We start from the raw sequence: 24,889 nt of genomic DNA, 5'->3' as shown, positions 1-24,889 counted from the left end.
CAGGTTGGAGTCTAGCTATAGCAACCACAGCAACTTAGCAAGACTTTCAGTAACTTCTTGAGATTACTGTTTCAAAATAAAAAATAAAAAGCCAGATGTGGTGGCACACACTTGTAATCCAGCATTTGGGAGGCTGAGACTGGAGGATCGTGGTTCGCAGACAGCCTCAGCTACTTAGTGAGACCTGGTTTCAAAAATAAAGAATAAAAGATAGGGCTGGGGGTGTAGCTTGGAGGTAGAGTGCCCCTAGGTTCCATCCACAGCACCATCATACACACACACACAGACACACACACACACACAGTTATTAAAAGTAGTACCACATATAAGAAACTATTAGCCAAGTGTGGTAGTGCACATCTGTAATCCTAGTACTAGGGAGGCTGAAACAGGAGGATCGCAGGTTAAAGGACAGCCTCAGCCCCAGTAGAAGACCCTCAGTAACTTAGTGAGACCCTGTCTCAAAATAAAAAATAGAATAGGGCGCCGCGTGGTGGCACACACTTGTAATCCCCATGCTTGGGAGGCAGAGACAGGAGGATCGCGCAGGTTCGAAGCCAGCTGTGCTGGCTTGGGAGACCCTGTTTCCAAATAAAAATAAAAAAACAAATAGGTCTGGGAGCGTAACCCAGAGGTAGAAGGGCTTCCAGGTACCCTAGTACCACCAAAAATAAAATAAAATAAAAAGAATAGGGCTGTGTTGTAGCTCAGTCATGAAGTCTTCCTCCTGTTTTCTTCTAAGAGTTTTATAGTTTTTACCCTCACATTTAGGTTACTGGTCCATTTTGAATTCATATGTAGCGGTACGCAGCAGGGTTCAAATTGGCTGTTTTGCACGTGGACGTCAGCTCCCTGGCGCCACTGTAGGGAGATGATTCCTCTCCCCTTGTCGAGAATCACGGCCCGTGGAGGGTTTTCCACGCCCAGTTCTCCTCCCCTGATGTCTCCGTGTGTGTGATGGCGACCGCACTGTCTCGATTACTGTAGTCTGTACAAAACTTGAGAAAGTGGGAAGTGTGCGCCCTCCAGCTCCCTTCTTTTAAAATCTTTTGGCTATTCCCAAGTTTAGCTTGTCAATTTATGCAAAGAAGCCACCTGGTACTTCGGTAGGGACTGCATTGAGTCTGTGGATTGATTTGGAGAGTATTCGCAATTTTTTTTCTTACAATATTATTTTAAATTAATAAACAATAACAAAAACTAAAGCCCAGACACTTTATAATAAAACTCCTGAAAACTAAAGACCGAAAAAATTAGCCCAAGAAAAACGATGCATTTTCTGTATCAGAACGCGCGCGTGTGTGTGTGTGTGTGTGTGTGTGTGTGTGTTACTGGTGATTGAACCCAGAGGCATTCTGCTATTGTGATACACTCCCTTCCCTGTTTTATTTTTCATTTTGAACCAGGATCTCACTAAGTTACAGAAGGCCTTGCTAAGTTGCTGAGGTTGGCTACAAACCTGAAATCCTCCTGTCTCAGCCTCCCAAGTATTAAAATTAGAAGTGTGAGCCACCACATCTGGTTGAAACAACTTTTTTTTTTTTGGTGGTACTGGGGTTCCTGGAAACCCTTCTACCTTCGGGCTACACTCCCAGACCTATTTTATATTTTTATTTGGAAACAGGGTCTCTTAAGCCAGCGCGGCTGGCTTCAAACCTGTGCGATCCTCCTGTTTCTACCTCCCAAGCACGGAGATTACAAGCATGCGCCACCATGCACGGCTGGAACAACTCTTTAAAAGACCATAAAAAGCCAGGCATGGTGGCTCACGCTTGTAATCCCAGTACTTTGGAGGCGGAGACGGGAGGATTGAAGGTTCTTGGCCAGTCTCAGCTACTTAGTGAGACCCTCTGCAATTTAGTGAGACCCTGTTTCAAAATAAAACATAAAAAATAGCTGGGCATGGTGGTGCATGCTTGTAATCTCAGCATTTAGGAGGCTGAGACTGGAGGATCGCAGTTCATGGATAGCCTCAGCTACTTAGGCCCTCCACAATTTAGTGAGACCCTGTTTCAAAATAAAGAATAAATAGAGCAAGGGGTATAGCTCAGAGGTCAAATGCCCCTGGGTCCCATCCTCAGACCTGCAAAAAAACAAACAAACAAAAAGAATAAAAAATAAGGCGGAGGTGTAGCTCAGAGGTAGAATGCCTCTGGGTTCAATCTCCAGTACCGCATAAAAATAAATTTTAAAAGACCAGGCGTGGTGGTGCACACTTGTAATCCCAGTACTTGGAAGGATGAGACAGAATTATCACAGGCTTGAGGACAGCCTCAGCAACTTAGCTAGGCTCTCAGCAATTTGGTGAGACCCTGTTTCAAAATGAAAAATAAAATAGGGCTAGGGGTGTAGCTGAGCAGAGGTAGAATGCCCCTGGGTTCAATTCCCAATACTACAAACAAAACCAAAGACCAGAGTTTTCACCATGAACCACGAAAGCCAGAAAGAAGCAGAAAAGTTTTGTTGTTCCTCCTCCTCCTCCTCTTCCTTTTGGTAGAGGATTGAACCCAGAGGTATTTTACCTCCAAACTACACCCCTAACCCCTTTTACTTTTTATCTTGAAACAAGGTCTTGTTAAGTTTCTGAGGCTGGCCTTGAACCTGCAATCCTTTTATCTCAGCCTTCCAAGTACTGGGATACCTGGCTCATCCCCAGTTTTTTTTGTGTGTGTGTGTGGTACTGGGCTTTCTACCTCCAGGCTATACTCCCAGACCTATTTTATATTTTATTTGGAAACAGGGTCTCACTAAGTTGCTGAGAGCCTCACTAAGTATCTGAGGCTGGCTTTGAACCTGTGCAATCCTCCTGACTCAGCCTCCCAAGTACTGGTATTACAAGTGTCCACTACCAGCCCAACTCCACAGCAATTTTTATCTTTTGAGAGAGGGTCTTGCTAAGTTTCCTAGGCTAGCCTTGAATTTGCAATCCTCATATCTCAGCCTCCAGGGTCACTGGGATCACAGGTGTGAACCACCATGCCGAGCCTATGAAAGCAGTGTTTAACTTACTCATATTTTAATTTGTATTGTCCCTTGTCCCATCCCGGCCTGATGACAGCCTCAGGAGCTTGGCTAGGCTCTCCTTCAATGCTACGGTGAGGGAACTGCAGGACTGGAGCAGCCTGAGGGTCCCAGGCAAGGCCCGCACCTGCCCCAGGGAAGCATGCTGTGGGGGAGAAGCAGCTCTGCACCCTGGGCTCACTGGTGCATGGGGCAGCCTAGGGCAGAGGGAGGTCGGTGCGATGGAGTGGGCTTCTGCTCTCAGAAGAGGGGCAGAAGCTAACACAGTCCCGCCAAAGAGAGGGGGAGACTGGACACTGTCCCAGTGAGCACAAGAGTCCTGGGCCTCTCTGTGCAGTCTGGACAGGGGACAGGACCAAGAACGTCCGTTGGGACACCAGAGTGAGCAGCTTGGCTTGGGGAGATGGTGCCTTCAGAGCAGCAGGGCTTCTGGAAAGGATGGGCAGAGGTGGGTTTGCATGTTGACCTCCTGGTGAGCTGCCTGTCCAGGCGGGCTCCTCCACCACTGAGAACACCTTGCTTGAACACTGGTCAGAGGGATGAAGTCATCCCACGCTGCCCTCTCTGTCTCAGCTGCCTGCTGATCCTGCAGGGCCAGTGGCTGCCGCTCAGACAGCTGCAAATTCTCAGGAGAGACCTTGTGTCAGGACAAGAAAGCACCTCTGCCACCATCCTTACTGGTTGTCCCCGTTCACTCTGGCTCCGCAGCCTGGAGAGCCACCCCTTAGGGCTCACCGCAGCTGAGTCCTCTGCCATCTGCCAGTTCACCCAAATGTCCCCTCGGAGGGACTATCTCCTCCTTGCACCCGCCCCTCCCTCCCTCCCCATCCTACCAAGCCCTTCCTTCACAGCAGCTGGTGCTGTCTGCAGCCAGCTTGTCAGGCTGGTCGCCGCTGGTGTCCTGTGGGCCAGTGAGTGAGTCAACTCCTAGTGTGGTCAAGGGAAAAAGTAAGGCCGTGACGGAGGGAGGCTCGTCCAGAGAGATACAGAGAGCCGGGCGTGGTGGCACACGCTTGTAATCCCAACATTCGGAGGCTGCGACAGGAGGATCGCGGTTCAAGGACAGCCTCAGCTACTACTTAGTGAGGCCCTTTGCAACTCAGTGAGACCCTGTTTCAGAAAAAATAATAATCAGGCTGGGGGTATAGCTCAGAGGTAGAATGCCCCTGGGTTCCCTCCCCAGTACTGGGGGGAAAAAAAGGTACAGAGCAACAAGGCTGCCCGTAGTACTGCTGGGAACGGTGCTGCTAGTCTTAGGGGTGTCCCCAGCCCGTGGGACGTTCTCCCAACTCTGCTGTTAGGGCTCCTGGGCCAGCCTTGGGGCGCTGAGCCCCCCGCAGGATGGAGGGAGGTGCATGGAGGGCTTCCCAGGTCACCAGAAGCATGTCAGGGTGAGGGCAGGGCCACTGCTGCCCCCACCTGTGGCCCGTGGCCCCCAAACCTGAATGCAGAAGTCCTGGGCCTGGACTCAACCTTCTGCTGTCTTTGCTGCCTCTGCCTAGCCCAGGGGCTCCTGCTATGCCGAGCAAGGACCCCGTAGCGGGTACTGGTGCCGGGGTCCTATCCCAAGAAGGTGGGGGCCCCTGGGTGGTGGGAATTCCACTTTCTTTCCCAGGGTGGTTTCAGCTTGGGGAAAGGTTAAATGAGTACAAGGCCTCAGAAAGGGACCCAGAGAAGAGGCCCCTTACTCTTCTGGTGCCTCTGGAAACCAGACTGGCCGGGGCCTCGGCCCCCACTGCTGCCTGGTGCCATTTCCCACAAGGCCAGACATTTTCCCAATGCTATGTCCTGTACCCGCTCCCTGGCTCCACTCTCTGTCCACTGAGAGTCCCCCCACCCCAGTCACAGGCAGGGGAGGGCTCAGGACACCTGAGGAAGGCGGCCACTGTATGTAACTTCACTGGATTGAGCAGAGCAAAGCCACTGGGTGGGGTCCTTTTGGCAACAGATACATATGCATACATACACATGTGTGTACACACCCCACGTGTACACTAGGGACATGTGCACATAGCAGACATATGTGCTGCAGACAACACAGGTACTTAACACAGGCCTACACGCGTGGACACACACACCCTTGGCTCCCCTTGACACTGGGCCAAATTTTCCCTGAGAAGGGTCTTGCCTATGTTCAGAGTGACCAGGAAGGGGTCTGGGGCAGTGGTAGAGTGCTTGCCCAGCACACACAGGCCCTGGGGCCCATCCCAGCACAAGTGACCGGAAGGGATGGGACATGTCTGTGCCTCTCCTTGAGCAGGGAAGGGCTGGCTCCAGAGAGGCTCCCCCCAGGAGGCCCCTTGTCCTGCCAGCCTTCGCCTCCCCAGGCCTGATGTCTGCCCTTCACCCCAGCTCTGCTCAGCAGCCCCAGCCGGCCAGGAGCCCCGGGTGGTTATAGACCTGTCACCTGAGCCAGGCAGGGGCTGGGGGTTGTGCCAGGCTATTTTTAAATCCAGCAACTCGGCCCACACTCCCACCCCCAGCAGCTCTGCCACTACTGGCCACCTGCTGCCGCCCGTCCCGCTTGGAATGCTGACTGGCAGTTGGCTGGTGTGGGGGCTGGGGACAGACCGTTATAAAGGGGTGCAGAGAGGCGCTGTCCCTGCCCAGAGCCCCCGCGTCTCTTGCCACCATGCCCACCCACCGCCTTGTGATGGTCCGCCATGGCGAGAGCACATGGAACCAGGAGAACCGTTTCTGTGGCTGGTTTGACGCAGAGCTCAGTGAGAAGGGGGCTGAGGAGGCCAAGCGGGGGGCCAGCGCCATCAAGGACGCCAAGATGGAGTTCGACATCTGCTACACGTCGGTGCTGAAGCGGGCCATCCGCACGCTCTGGACCATCCTGGACGGCACGGACCAGATGTGGCTGCCCGTGGTCCGTACCTGGCGCCTCAATGAGCGGCACTACGGGGGCCTCACGGGCCTCAACAAGGCGGAGACGGCCGCCAAGCACGGGGAGGAGCAGGTGAAGATCTGGAGGCGTTCCTTCGACATCCCGCCACCCCCCATGGATGAGAAGCACCCCTACTACACCTCCATCAGCAAGGTGGGCTGCTCGGAGGGCCCGGGAGGCCAGGGCCGGGGCTTGGGCCGGGGCGTCCGTCTAGGGAGGGAGCAGCAGTGTCCCCGTGTCCCGACAGGAACGCCGGTACGCAGGCCTGAAGCAAGGAGAACTGCCCACCTGTGAGAGCCTCAAGGACACCATCGCCCGGGCCCTGCCCTTCTGGAATGATGAGATCGCGCCCCAGATCAAGGCTGGCAAGAGAGTGCTCATTGCGGCCCATGGGAACAGCCTCCGGGGCATCGTGAAGCACCTGGAAGGTGAGGCCCGGGCTCAGCGGGAGGGAGGGCTGCGGGCTGAGGTGGGCGCGCAGGAGCCCTGCCTCTCCTTCCATAGTCCCCACAGCCGGACTCAGCAGCTCAGCAGATGTGGGGGGTTCAAACGTGAACTGAGGGCTGAGGAACCCCCAACCAGCCCTGAAGCTGGGGTTTCACTGCGGTGTGCTCCAAGCCATGTGAAGTGTGCTTCCGGCCGGAGGCTGCAGCAGGCCCAGAGGGTGGGGCCTTCCCCAGGAGACCAACCTTTCTGGGGAGCCCGGAGGGTAGTGTCTTGCCCAAAGAACTCTAGCGAGGAAAAGGAAGGGCCAGGACTCAGCTCCAAATCCTGGTCTGCTGCCATTGCTGGGGTCCTTCTGCATACTGCCCGGAGCTCAGCCATGCAGGGCGCTGCTCTTAGATCCCTCTTCCCACAGCTCTCAGCCAAAGGGTGGTGCAGAGGTGAGGAGTGGCTGAGGCCCTGGGCTTGTAGAAGGCTGACAAATGGGGCTTAGGAGCCACAGGGACAAGGGGAGGCCTCCAACTCTCCATTTGGTCTTTGACATTAGGATTAAATTAGCCTCTGACTGACCTTTAAGCCTGCTGGGGCCAGAGTGGGGAGGGCACATCTGCCCCTTCCTTCTGGGGCTCCACACAGCCCCAGACCTGCTATGGGAGAAGCACCCCAGCAGGGGCAAGGCAGTAGTGGGCGAGGGGGTGCCCCCACTCCCCAGGGAATGTTCTCAGGTCCTCCCAATACCAGCGGTTCAACTGCTATTCCTGGTGGGGGCTGTAGAAGCAGGCAGGGTCGGGTTTCCACCAGTTCCTCTACTCAGAGGCCCAGCCCTTCTAGAACAACCTTCAACTTCAACTTCAATTCGGCTGGTTCACACTGGGCCGAGGCGGCTGCAGGCAACACTGCGCCACAAGGCAGCTTTTGTCTTCCCAAGGGGAGGATGAGCGCTGAGCGACTGAGCCAAGGTCTGCCCCTGCTGGGTGATGGGCTGAGGACTGAGGCTAAAGATGCTGTTCTTCCGGTCCAGGGATGTCAGACCAGGCCATCATGGAGCTGAACCTGCCCACGGGGATCCCCATCGTGTATGAGCTGGACCAGGCGCTGAAGCCCACCAAGCCCATGAGGTTCCTGGGAGACGAGGAGACGGTGCGGAAGGCCATGGAAGCCGTGGCTGCCCAGGGCAAGGCTAAATGAGGGTGGTGTGGGCAATAAAGCCACCTATGCACACGGCCTGGAGTTCACCGTGGCAGGCACGCCAGGGTCAGCTGTGGGAACCCCAGGGACTGGGGTGAGGGGCAGCTGTCCCCAAAGCCCACATAACCAGGTCCAGGCCTGGCACTCGGGCTGAGCAAGGGCCGTCTCCATTCCAGGAACCTGCACTCCAAACGCCTGTGCAGCGACTCTCCAGCTTTCAGAAAGAGCCAAGGTGACAGCCCTCCCAGCCCATGGGAAGCAAGGTCTGCAGCCAGGGCAATGCTTCCAGCAGGTTTCCTTTGGAGAAAAGTAGTTAGTCCTCTGCCGCCCCGAGCCTCACCTCGGAGGGAGGACAGATAAGCACACAGGCCTCGCAGCCTCCAACAGCCCAGCAGGGTAGGCCTAAGCAGAACAGGGGTTCTGAGTGTGGGCTCTGGCCACTTCCTTGTGCAGCCTTCACCCTGGGCCACCAGTGGGTTGAGGATATCCACCTGGCACTGCCCAGGCACAGGAGGACCCAGTTCCCAGACACCATAGGTGCTAGGTGCTTCTCTCCAGGTGTGCGGCGCCACAGGGAGAGGCTCCTGGGGCAGGAAGCCGCAGAGCCTGGGCCTTTCCCTGTGGAAACAAAGTAGGCAGCTCTGGCTTAGTCACTGCCTATTTATGCCTCTTCTAGTGGCTAACGGGCCACAGGGGTCTGAGGTGGGTGTGCACGTGTATGCACGCGCACATGTGGGTGCACACAGGCACGAAGCAGCTGCAGACCCCTTGGGGGGGCTCGCGTGGGAGGGGCAGGCAGCAGGGCAGAGCGGTGCTGGGACCCTGTGGACCCAACTGCGGTTCTCGGATTGTTTTTCAAATACACAGATGGGCTGGGACAGAAACAGAGACAGCAGGCGTAGTCACCGTGTTCCTTTCCCCAAAGCCAACATGGGGGCGCAGACAGTGAGCCACACAGCAGGCAGGACACGTCGCGTCTTTGATTTTTCACATATCCAGAGATGGGAGCGAGGGCATCCTATTCCCATGTTCCACAGCCCGGACACGGGAACGGGGCTGGAGGGGCTGGGCAGGCCCAGTAAGACACGCCCTGCCGAGGCCTGCTGTGGTCCACTGTGACTGTGGGCAAGAAGTCTGCTAAAGGCGATTCTCTACGTTCACTGACCCCAGGGCCATTCTAGATAGCTGTAGCCACCACCCCTAGAAGCCAGAAAGGAAGAAGGCAAATGCAGAAGGGGGTTTCCAGGGCTGCTCAGAGACCCCCTCGGCAGTGGCCGCTCTCGTGGGGGCTTGGCTCAGCGTCCCACTGGGGCGAGGGCCGGGCTGGTGGGCCTGATAGGTGGAAGGAGAAGCGTGTTCGGGGATCACTGGGTTATTGCTGCACCGGGGTGACGTGCTGAGCCACCCAGGCCAAAGGGAGCCCTGACGTCCCGTCCTCACAAGGAGTCTGCCTTGGAGAGTACCACACACTGACTGTGGGCCTCCTCTTCCAGCAATCAAGAGGCCACATCTGGGCAGGAGGGAAAGACAGGCCTCCGCCTGCCTCACTCAATGAGCTCCACGTAGTTGGCCGGGAACATGCCAAAGTGGCCGTCGGGCCCGTAGCCACGCCACCAGCCTTCGTCGATCACCTCGATGCCCGTAATGAGGTTCTCGGGGTCAAAGGAGATCTCCGTGTCATCGGCTGCAGGAGGCAAGCCCAGGTGCTGTGTCAGAGGCCTGCCCGCAGCCCCTCCGGCACGAGCGCCCAGGGCAGTCCTGCACCCCTTGGAAGCCCCACTGCCACGCAGCCGGCAGGGGCAGTACCACCCCAGTGCCAAACTTCTCACAGAGCACTCCTGCAAAGGCCCCTCCCCAGGCCTCCCCTCAGGGTGCCTGGGGAGCCAGGGTCTAGGCCTGGCCTGCCTCTCTGGTCAGGCATGGTGGCTCTACAAGGGTGGCAAGTGGGTTCCGGCCAGTGGGTGGTGAGCAGCTAACTCCCAGGACATTAGAGAAGATATCCACAGCAAACTCCAGGGAGGCTCCCCTCCAAACTCACCCCCCTTCCTAAGGGCACCTGGTGCCATCCCCAGAGCCCAGGTGCTCATGCACCCCTGTCGACTGTGGGGCCTGTGGGAGGCCTGGGGCAGCCCGTGGCAGGGCACCTACCTGCCTGGTAGTCGTACAGGGCACGGGCACATAGCCCTTGCCCACTGAGGCCCTGGCCCTGCATGTAGTGGTCACTGTGCTCGGGGCCAGCGCCTGGCTGCTGCACCTGCCAGGCAGAAGAAAGGACGTCACCTGCTCAGGCTCACCAGGCGGAGGGCAAGCAGCTTGGGCTAGGGCCGCCGCCATCCTTACAGAGCCGTCTCCCAGGACACAGAAGGCGGGGGACCATGTGCAAAGCCCGCCACCCCTGGACTGCACAGTGCCGTCCTCCCCAGCATTCAACCCCAGGCCACTGGCCACACAACCCACAGTGCATGGCTGCTCCCAGCTGATGAGCCCACAGAGCTTCAGCTTCAAAGGCCCCTGCTGCAGGGGACTCACCAGGAGGGGGTCGTCGTAGAGCGTCTCCTGCTCCGGGGGCACTTCGTATAAGGCTTCCTCTTCTGTCTGCACCAGGCTCGGAGGCGTGCTGGGAGCTGGCTCCTCACACATATCTGCAAAGGACAGAGCAGATTTCGACCCCTCTCCTTCCCACAGCCCCACTCCTCCACCATCCTCCCCTCCCGGGGAACCACGGGGTGACAAGAGCCTTGCCTGCCCTTGGCCTTGAGATGGAGGGAGCTGGCTCTCTGCCAAAGGAGGTCTCTGGTTGGGTGAGCTGTTTCTGCAGGAAGGGGCTCCTCAGCTTGCCTGCAAACCCCAGCAAATCCCACTCAATACTTGAGAAATACCACCTGGTGTCTAGACACCTGCCCTGGTGTGCCTGGGGCAGGCCCAGGGCTGGCCAAGTAGCGCAGGCGCACAGACCCCAGGGTGCACTGTGTGACAGGCTGTGGGGCAGCACAGTCCTGCTGGCCTCTGGGGGCCAGAGTGGTGAGCAGCCCAGTGAGCTCAGGAGCAGGAGGGGCACCTGGGCCCCAGGCCAGCCTCTGGACTCCCTGGTCCCTAGTCGCCCCTCACCACTCACCACTAGCCTTGAAGGCCTCCCTGCCCACCTTGCCGTGCTGGGGGCCAGACGCAGAGGGAGGTCCCACCTGGCTGAGGGCTGGAGACAGAGGTGGTAGACATGGCCCGCTCCTTCTGCTTGAACACCTCGCGCGAGTGTGCAGCCCACTGACCCGCAGACGCCTGGGGACACATGTTGACCCAGTAAGTAAGAAAGAGAAGCTGCTCGCCTGGCTGTGCCCCGCCCCAAGGGGTGGCCCTCAGGCTCTGGGGTGTGGAGCCAGGGGACGAGGGCCTCTCCCAGGACTAGGCAGCTGTCCAACCAGGAGCTTTTGCCCCAGCTTTCCTCCCGCCGGCACCCCTGCTGCGCCCCAGGTCAGGGGCTGTGACATGCGATGGCCCTGCGAGAGCAAAGGCCGCACGCTCACCAGCTCCTCTCTGTGCCTCGAAGCCCCTTCCTGCTGCTCTTCATGGGTCCTGCTGGGAAGGGCCGAAGCGGGGGAGAGCTGAGCCTTCCTGCCTCCCAGGGGCTGAGAGCACCCGCACCTCACACAGGCGGCTCACCTCGCAGGGCCAGCCTCGTTGTGCTGCTCCTGGTAGCGCTGCTCCCGGCGGGCCGCCTCCTGCAGCTCCCGCTCCCGGCGCTCCTGCTCCAGCCGCCGCTGCTCCTCCTCTGCCCGCCTCTTCTCCTCCAGCCGGCGGTTCTCCTCCTCCTTCTGCAAGGGGGCTTCCCACTCAGCCCAGGCTGCCCCGTGGCCCCCACACCCAGGACGGGTGCTGCAGGACGTGACGCCCCTGCTCACTGCCTTCCATCTCATCTTGGTTGACCATCTACAGCGGTCAGATAAATGCTCAGGACATGCCCGTCAGCATCTGTGATGCCCGTGAGGATGGTTGTGTGTGCGCCCACCCCTGGCACCTACCTCGGCTTTGGCCCAGAAGCTGTCTTTCCCAACCCTCTTGATCTCAGATATGGCATTAGTCTTCTGGTACACAGAGCCCTATGGAGAACAGAGCTCATGCTAGAGACCTGGCCCCAGCACAGAGGCAAGGACAGGGAGGGCGCTGAGGCTCGCCAGAGCAGGGGAGTGCTACCGGGACTGGACGTGCAGGCACAGCGGAGCCTGGCCCACCAGCCTCGAGGGGATGATACCCGGCTCCAGAAAGGGGCCCAAGAAGCTGCCAGCAGGGAAGCCAATCCCAAGAACACCGGAGGTGCCTCTGACGCCACCTGGCCCCGGTGGATGGGGCCCCAGGTAGGCAGCCTGTGTGCAGACTCCTGGGGGTTAGGTGGGGCAGAGGCATTGTGCAGCCAGGGCCAGCCCTCAGTCACTGACTGGCACCACAGAACCCACAGGAACTCCCGGAGCCCGCAGGTGTCTCCCCCTGACCTGTGGTGGGCACCCGAGTGTCCTCCACAGCAACCCCTGCAGGGCCACTGAGGTCATTCTGCACTGCGGCCCTGGGGCTGTGCCTTCCTAAGAGCCTCCACCCCCTCACACAGAGCTGGCCCCACACAGAGGCGCTAGAATGGCTGGTCCAACTACCAGGGAGGGTTACTGTCCACACATGCCAGGAGGGCCCAGCCACCTAAAGGCCAGGACGCACGTGACCCTGGCGGCGGGCAGGCGGCACTCACCACGGGGGCCTGTGGGCCTGTGTCCTGGAAGCGGCTGCTCTCCCGGTGGAAGCTGTAGTTGGCCCCAGAGGCCTTGGCCACCTTCTGCATGATGCACTCCGGCTCCACGTCCTCCTCCGCCCGGGCGTTGATGGTCACGTGCGCCCCCTGTGCAGGAACAACACTTAGAAGACAAGCTCTGCCAAACTCCTGTCTGTCTCTGTAGCCGAGGCCACCACTGCACACGGGACGAGTGTCAGGAGACAGTGTGGCGCCTGTCTGGATTTGGAAACTGAGGCACTACCTCCCTGTGCGGTACAGTCTGTGCTCAGCTCAGGAGACACCCAGGCATACGCTGCGTGAAACGACTTCCTTCTAGTCAATGAAAACTAACCTAAAGGCCACCCAGAAACAAGCACATTTTCTACAAAAAGTGAGCCACTGATTTCTTCCTGATAAGCAGACCCACAACCTCATCCATAACCATAAAGCAAATACTCCTAAAGCCTCTTTCAGCCACTTGGAGGAACATGGAGGCACATCAGAAGATGTGTCTGCAGAACCAGAAATCAAGGCTCAGGGCTAGGAGCAAAGACACAGTCACCTCACAAGGGAATGACAAAGGTTCTCAGTATACAATGCTTTTGCGCCGGTGTGGTGGCGCATACTGTAATCCCAGTAGTCGAGAGACTGAGACAGGAGGATCACAGGTTTGAGGACAGCCTCAGCAAGTAATAAGACACTCAGCAACTCAGTGAGACCCAGGTTTCAAAATACAAAATCAAGGCCGGGCGTGGTGGCGCACGCTTGTAATCCCTGCTCTTGGGAGGCTGAGACAGGAGGATCACATGGGTTCGAAGCCAGCCTCAGCTACTTAGTGAGGCTCTCAGCAACTTAGTGAGACCCTGTTTCCAAATAAAATAGAAAATAGGTCTGGGAGTATAGCCCGGAGGTAGGAGGCCTCTGGGTTCCACCCCAGTACCACCAAAAAAAAAAAAAAAAAAAAAAAAAAAACAAAAAAAACAAAAAAACAAAATCAAATCGGGCTGGGGGTGTAGCTCAGTGGTACAATGCCCCTGGGTTCAATCCACAGTACCACAAAAAAAAAAAAAAAAGAATGAATAAAAAAAATAAATGCTTTTGAAACTGAAAAAAGGTTCCACCATGGGACAACTAACATGAATACTTGCAGAAATGAACTGGAAAGTATATATCAAAAGGATTCTTGTCAGGGTGATGGGCACAAACAAAACCTTTTCCTAAGCTGGGCGTGGTGGCGCACGCTTGTAATCCCCGCGCTTGGGAGGCTGAGACAGGAGGATCGCGCAGGTTTAAAGCCAGCCTCAGCTGGTTAGTGAGGCTCTCAGCAACTTAGTGAGACCCTGTTTCAAAAATAAAATATAAAATAGGGCTGGGAGTGTAGCCCGGAGGTAGAAAGCCTCTGGGTTCCACCCCCAGTTCCACACACACAAAAAAATTTTCCTCCCTCCAGACCCTGCTGCTGCTCAGTAGCTTAAAGTGACTGTAAATAAAACAGAACCAAGGGCCCAGTTGGCTCCAGCATGGACCTCATCCTGCCCTGTGGAGACCACATCCCTGCCTCCTGCACACCTGCTGGTCCAGAGAGGGGCAGCCTCTGCTCACACCCTTGGCAGAGCATCAGCCATGGGCACGCTCCTGACTCCAGCTCCAAGCCTGGCTGACCTATTCCCAGGAACCTGGGCTGTTCGAGCCTGGGAGACCCTTAAGAGGTAGCAGGACTGGCTGAGCCTCACCTTCAGGAAGTTGGCCATGGTGCTAACATGGTTGGCGCAGGCTCCTTTCCGCACATCATTCACGCCCTCGCCCGTCTGCAACACAAGCACACTCAGCATGACCCAGGCCTCCTCCAAAGCCATCCCCCTATGTGCCCCAGGGACAGCGGCTTCCCTGCCTTTCCAAAGAGACCCCGTGCCCCAAAGCAGATGCCAACCTCCCAACTGCGCGTCACACAGATGGCGCTGGCCTCACACCTCCAAGGAGCTCAGGGGCACTGTCTGGGAAGGACGGCTGCCGGCTCCCGTGGTGAGGGCGTGTCCTGAGCTTGCTTGGTCTCACTGACAGGTTCTGCTCTGCTGAGCCTGTCCCTGAGCGCCCAGGCTCGAGTCACCCCTGGCTTTCCGATCAGTGACCACCCAGCGGGGATGGGGCAGGAACGCCTACGATAGCTGTTTTTACTCCACTTTTCAGCAATAATTCTGGGCTGTAAGAATTCTGTATATCAAGGCAAGTTATTCTTTTTTTGGGGGGGCAGTACTGGAGATTGAACCCAAAGCCTCACATATATTAGGCAAGAAAGAACTCTACCACTGAGCTATATTCCCAGCTCCTTTTAATTTTTATTTTGAGACAGGCTTTTACTAAGTTACCAAGGCTGGCCTTAAACTTAAGATCCTCCCGACAAGGCCAGTTATTCTTTGGGCCACAATCAATCCTCTACTACTCAGCTACCTTACCAGTTCTGAGTTCTGTTGATCTAAGTCATACCAGTAAAACACTGTCCCCAAAACAGTCCAACAACGCAGGAAAGAAGACAAGGGCTCTCCCCAGTCACACCAGACCACCGAGTGCACGTACCCAATTGATGAGGACAAACTTGGGCAGGCCAGAGTTGGGGTCCTTCACCCTGCAGAAGGCGTACATCACTTTCCCGCTGTTGAGCTCCTCCACCAGCTCCTCCAGGCCACCCTCTGCAGTCACAGGGAGGGTCAGAGATGGCCAGACCCCAGGCCATCCTAGTGCCTGGTCCACCAGGAAAAGCACCCACGCCACTCTACACCAAGGCTTCTCACCCGCTTGCCTCAGGATCATACTAGGAGCCCTGCTTAAAATTAGACTTGTGGGCCCTACCCCCAAAAGATGATTTAGCAGAGCTAAATTAGGCCTGGAGTCTGCACTTCTCAAAGTATCTCAGGTGGCCTTTTTACACATACGTGTGTGTGTGTGTGTGTGTGTGTGTGCGCGCGCGCACGCGTGTGTGGTCCTAGGGAATGAACCCAGGGGCATTCTACCTCTGAGCTACATCCCCAGCCCTATTTTATTTTTTTTGCAGTAACGGAGATGGAACCCAGGGGTGTTCTACCTCCGAGCTACACCCCCAGCCCTATTTTATTTTTTTGCAGTAACGGAGATGGAACCCAGGGGTGTTCTACCTCCGAGCTACACCCCCAGCCCTACTTTTTATTCTTTATTTTGAAACAGGGTCTCACTGAGTTGCAAAGGACTTCACTAAGTAGCTGAGGCTGGCTGTGAACTATGTCTCAGCTTCCCAAATGCTGAGATTACAAGAGTGTGCCACCACGCCTGGCTCCTATTTTATTTTTTATTTTGAAACAGGGTCTTGTTGAGTTGTTGAGGCCCTCACTAAGTTGCTGAGGCTGAACCTACAATCCTGTCTCAGCCTCCCAAGTTCTGGGATTATAGGCATGCGCCACCATACCCAGCAACACATATTAGTTTAAATACCACTCTTCTAAACCCAAAAGTAACTCTGGAAATAAAAATGTTATTTCCACTAGAGACCAACAACCAGATTTCCAAATGATCGCTACCTCAATTGTACTATTGCTTGAGCCCACTCACGGCCCCAGGAGGGCGGGGCTCCCTGCTGTGAGCCATGGCCACTCAGGCTCCAGGGCTGGCGTCACCTGAGGCAGGGGAGGATGGGCCACACGTCAGGCCCCAAACACTCCAGGCCAGGAGGAGGAGGAGCCGGATCAGGCCCTCGAGCCTCAGGCGCCACAGAACCTGGGGCATCGACAAGCTGCGCTCATCGCAGAGTCAGCAGCGCGATCAGACTGCTGATGCGGAGCCTCCTGCCACATGAGACCCCTATTCAGCGGCGATCCTTCTGGAAGGAGGCCGCATCAGGGAGAACAGTGTAGGAGGAAGGGCTTTCTACCAACAACAGGCACTAACACTGCTCTTGTTTGACAGAACAAAGCACATGTTCCAGGCACTCACTGCGTGACAAAGGACTGGGAACCGGGGGAGGCCAGGGCGCCAGCTGGGGGCCCGTGGTGAGCACCTACCTACCACCCGGCTCAGCCTACTTGCCAGCCTCTGCCCACAGGTGGCCCGGAGCCAGCTCTTCCTGCAGACCCCTCAGCCCCCCACTGTCATCTGGGGCAACACTGCCTCTCCCTAGTGAGGGTGGGGCCCGGGTGCACCTGCCCACAGCCCGGGTGGGGCGGAGGAAGAGGTCTGTTGTGCTCTCCACCCACAGCAGCTCTAGACTGGCATCTGCCCATGGACACAGGCTGCCCATGAACTGGAGAAGCCTGGCTATTTCCCCAGAGAGGGGGCACTGCACTGTGCCCAGGCGGAGAAAGCTGAGGAGGAATGCTTTTAGTCACAAACGTCGAAGACCCAAAGCCTGCCAGAGCGGCCCAGTTCTGCTTCCCAGGGAGTCCAGGTCCCCATCAGGGGGTCAAGGAACCCCTCAATGGAGCTGTGTGGGGAGGTCTGCAGGAGGCAGGGTCACTGCAGTTGAGCAGGAGACACCTGTGCGCCCAAGTCCCCTTCTTCCTGCTGCAATGGCTGAAATGGCAGCCAAGATGGAGCAGGATCTAAACCCTCTCCTCTGTACACCTGAGCCCCTACCTCTGGGTGGTGTGGAGGCCCAGCGAGGCTCTTACTCACCTCCTGTGCCAGCCACGCGAATATCATTGCTGTTGCCCTCATAGGTAAAGAGTGCCCTGAAAGGAAACACAAGCAGGCTCAGCGGCCAGCAGCTGGGCAAGGCCTGCCCTGACCACACCTACCACGGCGCAGGCCCCGCCCCACCCGCCCTGACCTGCCGGGCAGGTTCTCGCCTGGGGACTGGGGATGAAGGGCACGCATCCACTCAGAGGAAAGCCTTGGCGGTGGTGTTGTATGACTTTCTACACGTGTGTAAGAAACCCGGCTACCAGGTACATGGATTTAAAGAGACAGAAGGTACCTACATAGTCCCGAACCCAAAACACTTCGAAGGAGAAGCAGGAAGAAGGATGTACCAGACACCTTCTGACTCTCCTAGCAAGCAGGACCATCAATGGAATGTGTGCAGGGCATCAGAAACCACAGGGCAACACACGACACGGAGTCACAAAGAGACCGCCAACCCGCTAAGCCTCTCAGAGACGGGCACCGCAGGCAAGCCTCCATCTAGAGGAGTCTCAGCGCCACGCCTGACCCTGGGCTACGCCTTTCTTCTTTGCTAAGGCCAATTATTCATAAGACTGGAAAGGAGAGAGGCTGATAAACGTGTGCCCCGACTTTATGAACTTGGCGTATAAACATATGGTGAGGAAGCAGAGCAAATTTTAGTCAATCTGAGCCCTGACCAGGACAAAGATGACACAGGTGGTCTCTGACTGGCAGCTCTGCACAAGGTTGCCCATCGCGCGCGTGGAGCGCAGCCGCTGGCACCGACCAAGCAACGGCTTCCCTCTCCTGCCAGTGCAGGCGGGCGCAGCCTGGAGGTCCCGAGCTCTGTGAGAGCAAGCCAAGGCGAGGCCCGCCAGCTCCTCCCCAGCTCGAGGCAGGCTAGATGGAGGCACCAGGGGAAGGGCCTTGCCAATAGCACCAGGCAGAAGAAATCAGAATACCGAAGGAAGCGCTCAGAAACAAGAAGGAAGATTTGGGAGCTGGTGGAGCTCTCTGTGAAGGAAAGCCATCCCTCTTAATGACTACAAGCCCCAGCTGCTGGGGGCAGGGAGGGCAGTCTGGCTTTTCCAACAAGGGATCTGGCAGCTGATAAGGCCAAGCTCGGTGCCTGCCACCTACCCTCCAACTTCATCCTCCTCTCCCCTGGGCTCCAATTTATGCTTTTATTGTTGTGATACTGGCAATTGAACTCAGGGGCACTATACCTCTGAGCTGCATCTTTTTATTTTATTTGAAGCAGGGTCTCAGTTGCTGAGGCCTGCCTTGAACCTATGATCCTCCTGCCTCAGCCTTCCAAGTACTGGGATTACAGGTGCTTGCCACCATGCCCGGCAACCCTGGGCTCCATTTTAAACCACCGTCAAAAATTTTCCCAGTTGGAAGGCTCATTCCCACTTTTAATGGAGTTTCACCCTTTTTTTCAGATCAACAAGAAAATGCATGGTGCACTGGCCTGCGTAAAGCAAGGACGTGTTGGGTGTCAAGGATTTTATTATTTCATCATTCTTTTGAAATAACATGCACTGGAAACACACTGCTTCCAGATGATAGGAGTGCAGCTGCGAACGGTCCCTAAAAGGCTCTGCCCATGCAATCTACCTTCTAACAGGAGAAAAAGACACATACCTAATGCTACTATACTGCCAGGGAGTGACGTAGGTACAAGAAGCGACCTGTGAGCCAGACAGCCAGATGAGAGAAGTCACGTCAAGATGGGGCGTGGAGAGATGAAGCTGTGGCTCTGGCCTTGAGGCTTGGTGCAATGCCACCTGCTGGACCTACCAAGCCAGACCATGTCTTCTTCTTCCTCGAGTACTCCCTATCACTCTATCCTTCATCTGAGCATCTAGCACACAACTCTGCACCAGGCACCGGGAACAGAGGCAGGCCCATCCTATCCTGCAGGTGAAGAGACAAAGGTGACAGGCAGGCCCATGAGGCCTTCTGGAGTCTGAAGAAAGTAAAACTGGGGAGCTGGATGTGGCGACACATGCTTGTGATCCCAGTACTTGGGAGGCTGAGACAGGAGGATCACAGGTTCAAAGCCAGCTTCAGAAACTTACCAAGGCCCTTCGCAAATTAGTGAGACTCTGTCTCCAAATAAATAAAATTGGACTGGGGGTATAGCTCAGAGGTTGAATGCCTCTGGGTTCAATCTTTAGTGCCACCAAAAAGAGAGAGAGAAAGAGAAGAAGGAGAAGAAGAAGAAGTCGTTGTCGTCGATGACGACGATGGCTGGGGAAGAGGAAAAGGTGACTGTAGCCAGGGTGCTAGGAATCCAGGACGGCCTCTCTGAGAAGGCAACTTCAGAAGGGTCGTGAAGGCTTGGGAGCCACCTAGGGTGGTACGGAAGTCATGTGCTCCAGACCAAGGAAACAGCCATAGCAAGGGCTCTGAAGAGGAACCAGTTTGCGAGTTACAGGAAGAGAAAGGCAGGGCAGAGCAGCAAGGAGCAGGTGTGGTCACAGTGCGGTGAGCAAGAGGGCCAGCAGAAGCAAGGGCATGCAGGGGAAGCTGTCTGGGCAAGAGGCTGGGTTTACTCACGGTGCAACCCAAAGCCCCCGAAGAGTTAGCGCAGAGAAGTAAGGTGGTCCGGATTATTTTTTCAGCTAGTGAGCGGGGACCTGCCTCAGTCTCTGTTGAGTAACTGCCTAAATGGCTGTGACAAGCAGAGTGAAGGCCAGGGGCCAGGCAGCTGACTGGCCCAACCTGCAGTGCTGCAGGAACTTGGGTGTGGCTGAGTGGCACCAGCACGGCTGTCTGGGCGGAGGAGAGGGTGAGACGGAACAGGAGGCTCAGCATCTTTAGAAGGGACGGGGGTACATGGGGCAGGTCAGCACCAGGACAGCTCTGGTAAGAAGCCCAAGGAAGAGCCAGAGACACGGAGGCCTGTTCTGCCAGCTGTACGGCTGTAAGGCACCACTGCCAAACCAGAGATGGTTCCTTAGAAGACTGGGGCACCACGGAAGTACAGAAAAGTAAGATGAGGTGGCTGGTCACAGCAGCAGAGCCTCGCTCAGGCAAGGGAAACAGACCCCTTGAGGACCCAACACAAGGGACAGACTCGGTGTAAGGGCCTCTCAGTGCTGAGCACAGGTGGGGTGGTCCAACAGGGCTCCACCCCAAGGTCCAATTTCTAGTCCCTAAGGTTGGTTATTCTACCATACTTAGCATATTTCTGTGGCCGGCGAAACCAGTTTAAGTAAATGGGAAAGTGAAAGAAAATTACATACAGCTATGCATACTACAGACAGCTGCCCAGGGCTCCCCAGAAACTGCAGATCTAGCCTCCCAGAACTGAAAAACTCTACTAACTGAATGAAGGAACCTATACACGGCCAGCCTCCCAGAGAATGTTCTGGAGCACTGGAAGGAAGACTTTTTTTTTTTCAAATAGATGGCCAGCATCCTGAATTTCATTCTTCATCGCAAGACTTGGGCATAGGAAAGAAACGGAAGCCCTGAAATGCACGTTCACCGAGCACCAGGGACCCAAAGCCCTGACGCGCGCTCCCGGCCGGCTGTCCGACCGCTCTCAATGCCCACCCTGAGCTCGGCCTGGAAGAACCCGGGCTTCCGCTCCGAGGGGGCAGCGCGGGCGGACCCTTCCTGCAAGGAGGTCCCAGGGCTGCAGAGAACCTGGCGCCACCAGGCCGAGCCCTAAGCCGGGGGGCGAGCTGGACTCGCCGGCACCCCGGAACTGGGCTGCACCCCGCTCGCGCGCGGGGCGGGGGCGCCTCCCGGGAAGGAGGCAGGTGAGCCCCGCGCCACCCGCGGCGCTCCCCCGCCCCCGGCCCCGGCTAGCCACGCTGCCCACCAGTCTGTCGGGGACTTCTCGTTGACCACCAGCCCGTAGGCCTCCTGCAGCGCTGGCCCGTTCCGGCTCAGGTTCGCCGCCATGGTCCGCCCCGCCGTCCCCAGCCGCCGCCGCCGCAGCTTTCGGCCCGGCCTCCCCGCCTGCCGGAAGCCCCGCCCCACGACTGGCAGCCTCGCCCCGAGGCCGGAAGCGGAAGTGGCGGCTCCCCGCCTCCGGCGGTGGGAACCCGAGGAACTGCGAGGTCTGGGCTGTACGGGCACGCACCGAGGCTCGCAGCGTGCTCTGGCCCAGGCCAGCCGGCTAGGGGCTCTGGAAGCGACGAGCTCGTTCAGCTCCAGCTCTTGTCTCAGTTGATGCGCTTCTTGAGTTATTAGAATCGCGAGCCTCCCTCCAAACGTATTCCTTCATCAAAAGTTTGATCTATGTACAAAATAATGAATAGGCAGCCGGGCGTGGTGGCGCGCGCTTATAATCCCAGCATTTGGGAGGCTGAGACAGGAGGTTCGGGTTCGAGGACAGCTTCAGCTTCTTAGTGAGGCCCTTTGCAACTCAGACCCTGTTTCGAAATAATAAAAAATAGAGCTAGGGGTGTAGCTTGGAGGTAAAATGCCCCTGGTTCCAAACGTGGTGCTAAAGTTCCTCATACCTTTACTCCCCAAACCAGTTCACTTTCCCAGGCCTGTCTCTCCCAGATTCTGGGGAAATCTGTAAATCCTAACAAAAAACAAAAAAACACCTTGTGCAGTGTGTACTATTAACAAGAAAAGATGATATCTTGACAAACCTATAATTTAGGATAACTTCCAGCTTATTTATTGTTCAGTTAATGGATGACATGATCAGCCTGAGGATCTGAAGATGACCAGACCACCCCAAACCTCGTGATCACAGGACTGGGGTCGTCCCCCATACCTTCCCAAACTCACCCTTCACCCAGTTGCCTTTAAGAGTCATAGCTGAGTGTGGTAGTGCATACCTGTACTCCCAGTGCTTGGGAGGCTGAGACAGGAGGATTGCAGGTAAATTAAGGCCAGCCTCAGCAACTGGGAGAAACGGAGAAACTTAGAAGACCCTGTTTCAAAAATTTTTAGAAAGTAAAATAAAAAGGGTTGGGGGGAGCTGGGCGTGGTGGTGCACACTTGTAATCCCAATACTTGGGAGGCTGAGACAGAACAATCATGGTTCACAGGCAGCCTTAGCTACTTAGTGAGGCCCTTTGCAGCTCAGTGAGACCCCGTTTCAACAAGAAAAAGACTAAAAAATAGGGCTGAGTGTATAGCTCGAAGGTAGTAAAAAAAAAAAAAAAAAAAGGCTTGGGAGTGTAGCTCAGAAGTAGAATACCCCTGGGTCATCCCCAGTGCCACCAAAAAAAAAAAAAAAAAAAAAAAGAGAGAGAGAGAGCGAGCAGGGGGTGGTAGCTCACAAGTAGAATGCCCATGGTTTTAAAATAAAAAAATAAACAATAAAAAACCCCACCAGCCAGGTGTGGTGGTGGCTTACGCTTGCAATCCCAGCACTTGAGAGGCTGAGACAGGAGGATCTCACAGGTTCGAAGCCAGCCTTGGCTACTTGTTCTCAGCAACTCGGTGAGCCCCTGTTTCCAAATAAAGTATAAAATAGGTCTGGGAGTATAGCCTGGAGGTAGAATGCCCCTGGGTTCCACCTGCAGTACCACCAAAAAAAAAAAAAAAAAAAAAAAAAAAGCCGGGTGTGGTGGTACACACTTGTAATCCCAGCATTCAGGAGGCTGAAACCAGAGGATCACGGTGTGTGAGGGTTTAGCAGGTACAAAGCCCTCTGCAGGCTTGCAGAGAGTGAGTAAAGACACACACACACACACACACACACACACACACACACACACACATACACACAGAGTGATTTACTTTCTCTACTATCCAGCTTCAGCAGACGGAGCAGGCTTAGGGAAATTTTGACTAGACCCAGAAAAATCATGTTTTTTTGGGAGTTGTAAGCTATTATTATGACATTACTATTATTATTAGTGGTTTTAGGGAGTGAAATGAGGGACATTCCATCACTCAGCTACACCCCAACCTTTAAATAATTTTTTTTTCAATTTTGAAACAGGGTCTTGCTAAGTTACCACGCATTGGCCTCAAATCTGCAATCCTCCTGCCTCAGCCTCCCAAGTACAGGATTACAAGTGTGTGCCACAGCGTGCTTCTGAGCTTTTATGCTGGAAAGACCAAAATATGGATACTTACAGTCCTAACACCAATTTGCATCTGGATTTTCCCCTCTGATCTGCCTCTAACATGTGAAGCAGTCCCCCTTTCCCCAACTACCTGAGTAATTATTTGCACAATGTGTTTTGTGATGAAACACACAATTTCACCGTACCCCATGACACTGCTCTTAGCAGAGTCTGCACTAACAGCCTTACCAAAGAACACTTCGGCAAAGGCATCCTCCCCCCATCTATTAAGATTTCCTCTTCAAGCCAGGTGTGGTGGCGCACGCTTGTAATCCCCGCGCTTGGGAGGCTGAAACAGGAGGATCTCACAGGTTCGAAGTCAGCCTCAGCTACTGAGTGAGGCTCTCAGCAACTTAGTGAGATCCTGTTTCCAAATAAAATATATAATAAGTCTGGGAGTGTAGCCTGGAGTTATAAAGCCCCTGGGTTCTATCCCCAGTATCACACACACACACACACACACACACACACACACACACACAAGATTTCCTCTTCTTCTGATGGGCATGGTGACACATACTTGTAATCCCAGCATGTAGAAGGCTGAGACAGGAGGATTGAGGCTTTCGAACAGCCTCAGATACTTCGTGAGGCCCTTTGCAACTCAGTGAGACTGTGTTTCAAAATAAAGAATAAAAAATAGGCAAGGTGGCGCACACTTATAATCCCAGCCCTTGGGAGACTGAGGCAGAAGGATCATACCAGTTCGAAGCCAGCCTCAGCTACTTAGTGAGGCTCTCAGCAACTTAGTGAGACCGTTTCCAAATAAAATATAAAATAAGTCCGGGAGTATAGCCCAGAGGTAGGAAGCCTCTGGGTTCCACCCCCAGTACCACACACACACACACACACACACACACACACACCAAAAAAAAAAAAAAAATAGGGCTAGGGATGTAGCTCAGAGGTAGAATGCCTCTGGATTCTAGCCCCACCCAGTACTGCAAAACAAACAAAAACCAAAACCCTTTTGTGCCTTTTTCCTGGTTAAACTAATCTTAAAGCTCTTCAGCTCTAAGGGAAAATCTTGATTGTGCTCCATCAGGAAGCCAAGTGAGGAAGCTGGGCACCCAACCAGCTGTTCTAATTAAGGTCTGAAGAACCTGTTAGTTTCCGTAGCTTCTGTTCTGGCTGAAAGACAAATGGAGACTTAAATGTCAACTGTCAATTACAGTTATGAGGGAATTGCATTTTTATTTACATTTAATAGTCTCTATCCCTCCCTGTGTTCTAGTGTGCAAATGGCTACGGTTGGACTTGGAGTAGGCTCCTAGTGGTAGGCGGTGGGGGCGGGGACCTCATCACACAGAAAAGCATAACCCAAATCTCACTAGGTTTCATAATTTTGCTCTGGCTTCTACGAAAGACAGTCATCTCTCACGGGGTGTTATGTGCTTCAGACCCTGACATTTCCTACTTGCTGCTTCTTGGTGTGCGGAGAGAAACGCAGCCTGTGGCACCGCAGAGGAAGACGGCAGAAGACAGCCAGCGGTGCAGGACCAGGCGTCCACTTGCTGGCGGCACTGTCCCGACTCCCGGCGCCTCCGGGGTGCACTCAGACTCCTTGGGATGTGGCTCTGTGGCAGGCAGGTGCGAGGAAGTCCGCTCTGCCCTGGGCACCCAGGACAGCACTCGGTTCTAAAGGCAAAGTGCACGGCGAGGGCCACGTGCTGGGCCCCGCGGAGCACGTGGGCAGCAGCACCATTTGAGGCCGGCGGGGAGGCGTGCAGGGCCGGCCTGCCTGAGACAGCAGACGGGGTGGGGCGGACAGACCCATTCCAGCGTACCAGGAAGGCTGCAGATCCCAGCCATAGGCTGACTTGGCATCAAAGGTGCGGCACGGTCAAGCCACACGGCGAGAGTGGCACCACGTGCTGCAGCCGGAGCCCAGTGTGTGCGAGAAGAGCA

At 55.5% G+C, this 24,889-nt stretch overlaps 2 protein-coding genes across 5 annotated transcripts; one reads left to right on the top strand and one right to left on the bottom strand.

Annotated features, from left to right (window-relative positions):
- Window positions 1–5,653: 5,653 nt before the first annotated feature.
- PGAM2 (phosphoglycerate mutase 2) lies at window positions 5,654–7,546 on the top strand (the record flags this gene model as incomplete). The annotated part of the gene is made up of 3 exons (XM_080700929.1): window positions 5,654–6,067; window positions 6,162–6,342; window positions 7,380–7,546. 3 exons carry the CDS (start codon window positions 5,654–5,656, stop codon window positions 7,544–7,546), a joined length of 762 nt encoding a protein of 253 aa, XP_080557055.1.
- Window positions 7,547–9,090: 1,544 nt separating this feature from the next.
- On the bottom strand, window positions 9,091–20,846 carry DBNL (drebrin like; the record flags this gene model as incomplete). Of its 4 annotated transcripts, none has more annotated exons than XM_080701089.1 (13): window positions 9,091–9,230; window positions 9,695–9,800; window positions 10,076–10,188; window positions 10,289–10,384; window positions 10,729–10,804; window positions 11,062–11,119; window positions 11,204–11,355; window positions 11,563–11,640; window positions 12,279–12,425; window positions 14,033–14,107; window positions 14,874–14,986; window positions 16,938–16,993; window positions 20,764–20,846. In XM_080701089.1, the coding sequence occupies 13 exons, from the start codon at window positions 20,844–20,846 to the stop codon at window positions 9,091–9,093; spliced, it is 1,293 nt and encodes a 430-aa protein (XP_080557215.1). The 4 variants fall into 4 exon arrangements, with proteins under 4 accessions (XP_080557215.1, XP_080557213.1, XP_080557214.1 ...); XM_080701087.1 differs by having other exon boundaries at window positions 10,729–10,822; window positions 11,068–11,119; XM_080701088.1 differs by having other exon boundaries at window positions 10,729–10,822; window positions 11,068–11,116.
- Window positions 20,847–24,889: the final 4,043 nt, after the last annotated feature.

The sequence above is a fragment of the Muscardinus avellanarius genome (assembly GCF_963383645.1).
Source record: "Muscardinus avellanarius genome assembly, chromosome: 9".
Classification (NCBI taxonomy): domain Eukaryota; kingdom Metazoa; phylum Chordata; class Mammalia; order Rodentia; family Gliridae; genus Muscardinus; species Muscardinus avellanarius.
This window is presented reverse-complemented; position numbering and strand designations above follow the sequence as displayed.